Genomic DNA, 7852 nt, shown 5'->3' with positions numbered 1-7852 from the left:
ACGGAGGGCAGCATTGCCGAGGAGGCGGGCCTGTGCGTCGAGGATGTGATTGTGCGTATCAATGACACGGCTGCCACGCCTCTAACCCATGACGAGGCCCATCGCCTAATCATGAGCAGCGGCAGCGTTTTCTACTTTGGCGTCCATCGGTAAGTCCGACGGCCCCAATTGGCCATTTATCATTAGGCTTAACCCTTCAGCTGACACTTTTTCCTTGGCAGCGAGCGCGAGGAGGAGGCGCCCTACGATGGCCCCAAGAGGTTCCCATTGAGTGCGAGTTCGTTGACCAAATCACCAACGCCTGGGCAGTCGCCAACCGCATCCGCATCGCCGTTGCCGCTGCCGTCGTTAACGGAAGCCACAAAAGCGCTCATTCCGGAACAGGAACAGGTCGAGGTTGCGCAACTGGAGGAGAATGTGGAGCTGGTATGTCGCAGCGCCATGACGGAAATGCATTCGCATGGCAACGACAACAACGTAAAGAAGGAGCAGGAGCAGGAGAGGGAGAGAGAACGGGAGCATGGGGGCATACACGTGGATAGCCTTTATTTGCCCGATTTGCCCGATCGTCCATGCTCGGCGATGTCGGAGCAGTCGGAAATTAAGTTGGTGGAAGAGGAAATTGCCGCTGTGCTGTCCGGCGAATCGGAGGTCCTAAAGGAGCACAATGTGCTTGGGTGCGTTGACAGCAGCTGTTGCTGCCACCGACATGGAGCGACCTTAACCTGCATCATATCATAGCGTTAATTTCTATAGAATCTTTCCCAAGCCGGGCGTGTGCATGACCAGCGATGTGCTGCGCTCCCTCAACGAGGAGGTGACCAAAACGAAGCTGGAAAAGGAGAAGGAGAATCGCAAATGGTCGACGTTCCTGCAGCGACCTGATCGTCCGGTGCCCAAGAGCAAGCAACAGCTGGAGGCGGAACGGCACAAGGCCAATGCCTACAAGGTGAAGATAGTCAAGTCGGCGCCACGCGACAAATCGCCCATGGTGAGTAGCGTTGCATGAAATAAAAAAAAGACACTGAACAGGCACCAACTTAAGCCTGTGACAGCCGGAAGCTCCGCCAGCGCCAAAGGAAGCCACCCCACCGCCGCAGGAGGAGGCGCAGGTCGAGCCAGTGGAGCAGCCAGTGGAGCAGCCAGACGAGGAGCCGCTGCCCACGGACAGCGAAGTGCCGAATCTGGAACAATTGCCAGACAATGGCAACACCAGCAACAACAACAACAACAACAAAGAGGACGCGCCCGAGGAAACGGAAGGCGAGCAGTTAGAGAAAACGGATACGTCCAAAGAGGTGTCCGAAGAGCGGGCTGAGCGCGAGGCCGAGTCCGAGGCAGGGAAAGAGCCGGAGGCAGCTAAACAAACAGCCCCGGCTGAGCCTAACGAGCTGCAGCCCGAGGCCGATGCGGCAACTCCACCCAAAACCGATGAGGAACTGGCACTGGAAAAACAACTGGCCGATGTGCAAAAACAGCTCGCGGCCCTCTCCACGCTGCCCTCGACCATACAATCGACCCTGGACGCGGTGACCAAGCAGCTGGCCGAACTGCTGCCCACATTTAAGCTGCAGCAACAGGAGCAAAACCAGCAGCAGCAGCAGCAAATCGATGGGCAGCAGGCGGAACTGTCGACAGCCGAGGAGGACGAGTATGAAGGTGCCGGCTCGAAAGTTATGGCCGAGGTTACAGTAATTAAATTTTTCTAATGGCACACTTTGCATATTCTACCCCACACACAAACACATACAAACACACAGCTCTGTCCAATTCTGCGGCTGGCAGGGAGCAGCTGCAGCCGGAAGGGACGACAGCACCTGAAAATAATGAGGATAAATGCGATGCCAATGACCTGGAAGTGGCAGAAATTTCGCTCTCGAATGGCGACAATCGCCAGCTGGAGGAGCAGCTCAGCGAGGAGCTTTGCTTCAAGAAGCAAAAGGTAAGCTGAACAACTCAACCTCAAGCTCATGTGGCATTCGGGCGACCCATTTAAAGGGTATACACGAGCGTATAAACTCTGCTCAGAGCGAAGCCAGTTCTTGTGTCTGTCTGAGAAATTGCCTCAAGCAAGGGCTGAAGATGTGGCTTCAGCTTGGATACCACAATTCTGTGCTCTTTACAGTTGTTTATATAGAAACCAGGGCTGCATATCTTTTTAACCTAACCGGTTAGGGCCCGTTTTTCCCAATTAGTTATTACCTTGAATCAAACTATTTTACGCTAAAAAAAGTTCATACGAATCCCGAATCGAAGCATACTCTACTTTACAAATATATATATATATATATATTTTACTTGAGTCTCGAACAAGAACAAGTTTGAACCAACGACTGAGTTGATGAGTGGGGGTTCAAACTAGTTCAGGAACCAAACTAAAAGCTGGTTCTAATCTTCTGTTTAGTTTTATTGACGCATATTAAATGCGCAATGAAAATATATTTCTTACTTGAGGCAAAGTTCTCCATTTAAGCTCTTTTGTTTTCTTTTCAAATTTGAGCCAAGTTCATGAACTAAACTTAAACTCAGTTTGCTTTTGTTGCTCTCGGCTTTGCAGCCCTGTTGGCAGCCTTAAACACATTCATATAAATTTTCATACCAAAAAGTTTCCATGCAATTGGGCACCCACTTAAGCTTTATATACAGGTTATGTGAGAGTCGTAACAGCTCGACTTTAGCCTTGAGTTAGTGTTGAATTTATATTTTTTTACTGGCCAGCTGTGCCTCATCTCAGCCGCAGTCGCAGTCACTGATTCTGCCCCTGTTTCCGTCTCCATTTCTGACACGCCTCAATCCCGATTTTATGCCGTATTTTTTTGGAGGGGGGTACACTTTCCTGGCCATTTCGCCTGGTCAACTCGAGAAATCAAATTAACTAAAATGCCATTTGGTTTTTGTCTTTTGTCTACTTGCAGCATAATGTGCGCTTCCAAGTGTAGTTAGCTTAGCTTAGCTTAAATCGAGTTTCAATTTTGATAAATTGCCACCAAAAGATTGTTGTACACACAAATTCAGTGCACAGAGCGACTAACTGCCAGTTAAATAAATGAGTCCAAAGAAATGGAGAGAATCGAGCTTGAGTCGGGGCGGGGGGCGGTGCGGGGCGGGCACAGCAAAGGGAAAGGGAAAGGGTAGAAACCAAAAGACAATTAGTAGGCAGCGTAACAGCCAGAAAAACCAACGCAGAATAAACCGAACCGAAAACCACTGCACAAATTTTCACTTCACTTCTCACATTCTCTCACTCTCTCTTTCTCTTTCTGTCTCTCTTTCTCTCTCTCGGTCTCACTATAAACAAAAATCTCTGAACATCTTCTCTGTCTCTGTGGGCTCTTGTGTGCTGCATTGCGTTGCGTTGCGTTGCGTTTGCTGTGCTGGGTTGGTTTTTCTGGGATGCGATGTGACATGCCAGAAACACAATGTCATTGAGGAGCTCGAGGAGCATTTGGTGCGCAAAAACAATCCCAGGCGTTCGAAGCGCGCCTTTGGTCCCCTGACGCCATCATCGGAGCGTCCTTTGGTGCTGCCCGGCGGCAGGCGCTGGTACAGACCCAAGGATGCCTACAATGATGAATTCATAGCCGAAACACTGAGCGCCCAGGCGGAGCTTATAACGGGCAGCACGCTAGGGTGGGTATTGCACGAAATTTTCTATTGAATTTTCCTATCCCGCATACACGCTGCCCAACTCCTTCTACTCGCTGTCCAGCCACTCCTACGACCTCCTCCCTCCTCTCTATTTCGCTCTCTCACTCTTTTTGATCATCATCACGGACGACATTGCAATTGACATTTGCTAAAACCCATATTGTGTCCTGGCATTGCTTTGGTCATATTGCCATCATAATGCCATATTGCCATGGTCACAGTCACTCCCCCTTGCCCACCTTCTCCACCTTCCCCCCACCTTTCCCACGCCTCCGCTCATCGTGCTTCATATACTCATGCTCATCTCTCATTTTTGCATGGCACGCTTACATCGACGCACAAACGCTTCGGCTTCATAATTTTGCGCATTAGCAGCTGCCCCTACGAGAGCCCGTTGCTGGGCTACGATGCCAGGTATTATTGCTAGGATGGAGTTCTGACAGCATCCGCAATTCGCAATCCGCATCCGCTTCAAGCACAAAAGGATGCACTTTCATTAACATTATCATTTTCAACGACCGTCTGTCTTGCTGTCTTTCTGTCTGTCTGTCTCTGTCTCCGTCTCTTGTTACAATTTTTGTCTTGGGCTGCAGTTGATTTGACTTTGCCAGTTCTCGTTGCACGTTTCTGTGGCATTCTTCTTCTTTTTTATGCACTATTATTTTTTCAGATTTTTCCTTATATGCATGCCTCGTCTCGCTTCTCTTTCTCTCTCTCTCTCTCTTTCATAGATTGCATTTTGGAATCGTTTATTCAATGGCGAGCACATAACACGCCAGCGTTTCAGGTAAGTTGACTTTGACTCCGACTGCGACGGCGACGGCGACTGCAACTCCTTCTGCTAATAAGGCTAACATCGTTTGCCTGCATTTCGGCCCGCCCTTGTCTTGTACTTAACCACTGGGGGCAATACATTCACTTCAATTTCGGTAACGATTACGTTTACGCTTACGTTTTTTATACCCTGTTCACAAAGTCAAAAGAAGTTTAGACTGGGCTCTTTGTGTCCGTTAGCCAAAGACCTGTAAGCCTGTTCGGCTTTCAATCAAACGGACTGAAGCTAAATCTAAGCCGAACAGTTTTTTTTTAATTAAATATTCATGCTTGAAAGGCTTTTATTTCAGTTTTCTAAAGATGCGCTCATTTAAATGAGTAAAAATAGCTCATTCAAGTTGAGATAAATTCTGTTAGAAATTTGAAAGAAATTTTACCTACGAAACTAAGCTTAGACACAGACTCACAGGGCGAACTCTAAGGCTTAAGTCGTAAGCCGAATCATCGAAAATATTTGTGGGGCTTGCAGCTTTGAGTAAAAGTCTTACAATTGCCTAACCATGCCCCCTAAGGGGCGAGCGAAAATCCAAGGATCGATGCTTACTAAAAAAGCACAGTTTAAAGGTGACTGTCAGCCCAGTTTGAGAGTCACTAACTCGATAGGTAAGACGCTTTTCGACTGCTTGGAATTAGTACACTTCCTCGCCAAATTAGAGAAGTATATTAGGTTTTAAAAACTTAAAACTTTAAATGCATATTCGCAAATCGAAAAAATGTACATACTTCATAGTTTCCGAGCTAGACTGAAGACTAAAGGGAGGACCACAGATCGATCCACTGGGGCTAGTTGTGAACAGGGTATTTTGTGCAGTCGGTTGCGACCGACTGTCATGTTGTTTTCACTTTGTTTCTGGTTACGTTTTTGGCTCGTTTTCGGTTCAATTCCTCGCCCACAGGGAGCTGCAGAGCCTCAGCGTGGCCAAGGCAGCGCACAGGTTAGTTTTGTCACACGGTTCATTGCATGCCCTGGCAACCGGACGGAGAGCTCAAGAGTGCTCCAAACGTGACCAGCAGCACTTATTTAAATGCACATGCATGTCTCCCTTTTGCAAGTCCTGCTTACCCAAATACCCCGCCACTCCCACGGCCGCTCGTTTGAGCTCTTTCTTACGACAGATTTGGCTTGTTCCCTCCGCAGGGTCAACTTTATGAAGTACCAAAAGCCGGAGCGCAAAATCGACCTCAATCGCAGCGAGGTATACAAAGTCATACATCATCTGGACAGGGCGCCAGTGCGTGGCATTGAGGTGCGTGCCCCGCTTGTGGCAGCCGAATCGGACATACGCCAGGCATTGCAGTCATAGAATTCAATGCACCCAATTTAGCCCATCATAAAGAAAGAACTCTGTTAAATTTAAAATCAACAAACGAACAAACAAACAAATAATACTCTTACAATAAGCAGCTCACGAAATATATATGGACAAGAACTATGAATATGTTATGTGCATAAGTGTTTGACGGGAGCACAAGTCTGTGTCAAAGGTCAACATCATTATCAGTGTCATTGTTGTTGTTGCTGTTGTTGTCTCTAAGGCGCCTAATGTGTTATTACATAATTTGTGTATGTGCAACATGGCGTATGTGTAATATGCCAAGTGTCAGACGAGGCGGCGGATTGTCGTGCATGTCGGCAGCCGCCGCAGGGCGCTGCTCTTGCAATTTTCTTTTGCATAAACACGCGGCACAGCACACTCTGTGTGTGTATGTGTGGGTGAGTGTGTGTGTGGGTGTGTGTGGGTGTGTTGTGTGTGCGACAAGCTCTTGGAATTTGCATATGTTAAAGCAAATGAATTGGCCTGTAAACGAAATGAAACCAAATTGCAAAATGACAGCCAGCAGCACAATATAACAATAAACTCGTATTTAGTTATGAGAACATACACACACACACACACGCACGCATTCGCACACACACCGCACATCAAATTCAGATTCTGAATGGCTGTCACGTTGTGCCGGGTCGTAGGTTGCGCACATTTCACTTGCCCTCGCACACGGCGGTTGATGCCACGGTTATGTTCGCGTTTACGGACACGGTTACCAAATTATTAGCCATTTTTCTGCGTCCAAAGTGAAAAGTCGTAAAAACGCGGCAAGTTCGCGTCCTGCTGCTGCTTGCGGCTTATTGCTTATCACGTTACGTAGTTGTCGAATCACTCACGAGTTGCGTCCACAGAGTTGTGCGGAGCACTTGACGACGCGACGTTGATGGCGTCTCGTCCTGAACTGTCACAGTCACAATATGTTGGCATTTTGACTTCGCATTATCACTGCCGTCCTAGTCCCCACACACACACACACACACACTCGTACACAACATGTTGGCATAGTCCTTTGAGTGGAGTTGAAATACGAAACACTCGAGTGTTTTGGGACAGCTTTTTTTTGGCGAGCTTTCAACTTGCCGAGAGGAGCTTGAGTTGAAAATGTTGAGATATGCCGAGCTTTTGACTAAACGTAAAGCACAAGCGGCAGTAATGCGCCAGCTGCAAGGCAAGCATGTTGCTTATAACGGTAAATATGCATTTGGGAGGGACTGTACCACAAAAGTATTCCCTTCGATAAGGTTGAGATTTGCAATGTCTAAATAATTTGGCAAAAATAATGTAAAACTAACTGCATTTTTAAATGTAAATATAGAACAAAACTAAAAATCAAGGTAAGAGCATAGAGCTTCATAAAAAATGGTTAGGCTTGGACAAAGTTTGATATGCTATAGCTCAAAAAATGAACAAAAATTAAATTGAAATTTAGAGTCGATCTACATTTTAGTACATAGTGAAGAGCGTATCCTTTATCGATATTTGACTGACAAAGAGAGCTTAAAGTCTAAAAAGAGCATTTACATTTCACTCTTCATTATTATGCTTACAAAATTCAAACACCTTTAGCAATAACAATATAACGAGGAAATAAATACTCAATGGCTCAATGAACAGCTCTATTATACTCACATGGTCTCTCTCCATCTCTCCCTCATTATCTTTTACTCTCTGTGGGCTTCGATTTTTTTCCATTTGTGCGCCAAAAGTGAAAAAGCTCAGCACAAAAAAAGTTACGAATATGTATGTAAACGATTATTAAACTGATATTCAAGGGCGCAGATCGAGAGGAACATAAACATATTTCACACTTGACACAAACTAAGCAATTTTAACACAATATAAATAATTTAACTTTGTACGAAAATGATTTTATACACCTGCACAGCGGACGCGACCGATCAAATAGGCTAATGCGCACAGACTAAATGCTCTCACCAAGCTGACGCCTACGCTAAGCCGGCATTTGCACTAATACAGTGACAACTAAGAGCACGAAATCGTTTGCGCTCACACACCATCCACTATGCTCGCTGCTATCGTGT

At 46.5% G+C, this 7852-nt stretch overlaps 1 protein-coding gene across 2 annotated transcripts; it reads left to right on the top strand.

Annotated features, from left to right (window-relative positions):
• The first annotated feature begins 316 nt into the window (after positions 1-316).
• On the top strand, positions 317-5894 carry LOC115769784 (proteoglycan 4). Of its 2 annotated transcripts, XM_030714751.1 has the most exons (6): positions 317-677; positions 757-991; positions 1056-1659; positions 1761-1942; positions 3413-3630; positions 5621-5894. In XM_030714751.1, the coding sequence occupies exons 1-6, from the start codon at positions 442-444 to the stop codon at positions 5784-5786; spliced, it is 1641 nt and encodes a 546-aa protein (XP_030570611.1). In that variant the 5' UTR covers positions 317-441; the 3' UTR covers positions 5787-5894. The 2 variants fall into 2 exon arrangements, with proteins under 2 accessions (XP_030570611.1, XP_030570612.1); XM_030714752.1 differs by lacking the exons at positions 3413-3630; positions 5621-5894 and adding an exon at positions 2916-3014.
• The last annotated feature ends 1958 nt before the right edge of the window (positions 5895-7852 follow it).

The sequence above is a fragment of the Drosophila novamexicana genome, unplaced genomic scaffold, assembly GCF_003285875.2.
Source record: "Drosophila novamexicana strain 15010-1031.04,08,12 unplaced genomic scaffold, DnovRS2.1 tig00004554-arrow-pilon, whole genome shotgun sequence".
Lineage (NCBI taxonomy): Eukaryota > Metazoa > Arthropoda > Insecta > Diptera > Drosophilidae > Drosophila > Drosophila novamexicana.
Note: the sequence above shows the minus strand (reverse complement) of the source record. Positions and strands in the feature narration are given on the sequence as shown.

Coding starts and splice junctions, on each gene's coding strand:
- LOC115769784 (XM_030714751.1), top strand. CDS start 442: ATGACGGAAATGCATTCGCATGGCAACGACAACAACGTAAAGAAGGAG. Junction 992..1,055: donor CACGCGACAAATCGCCCATG/GTGAGTAGCGTT, acceptor AGCCTGTGACAG/CCGGAAGCTCCGCCAGCGCC. Junction 1,943..3,412: donor TTTGCTTCAAGAAGCAAAAG/GTAAGCTGAACA, acceptor GTGACATGCCAG/AAACACAATGTCATTGAGGA.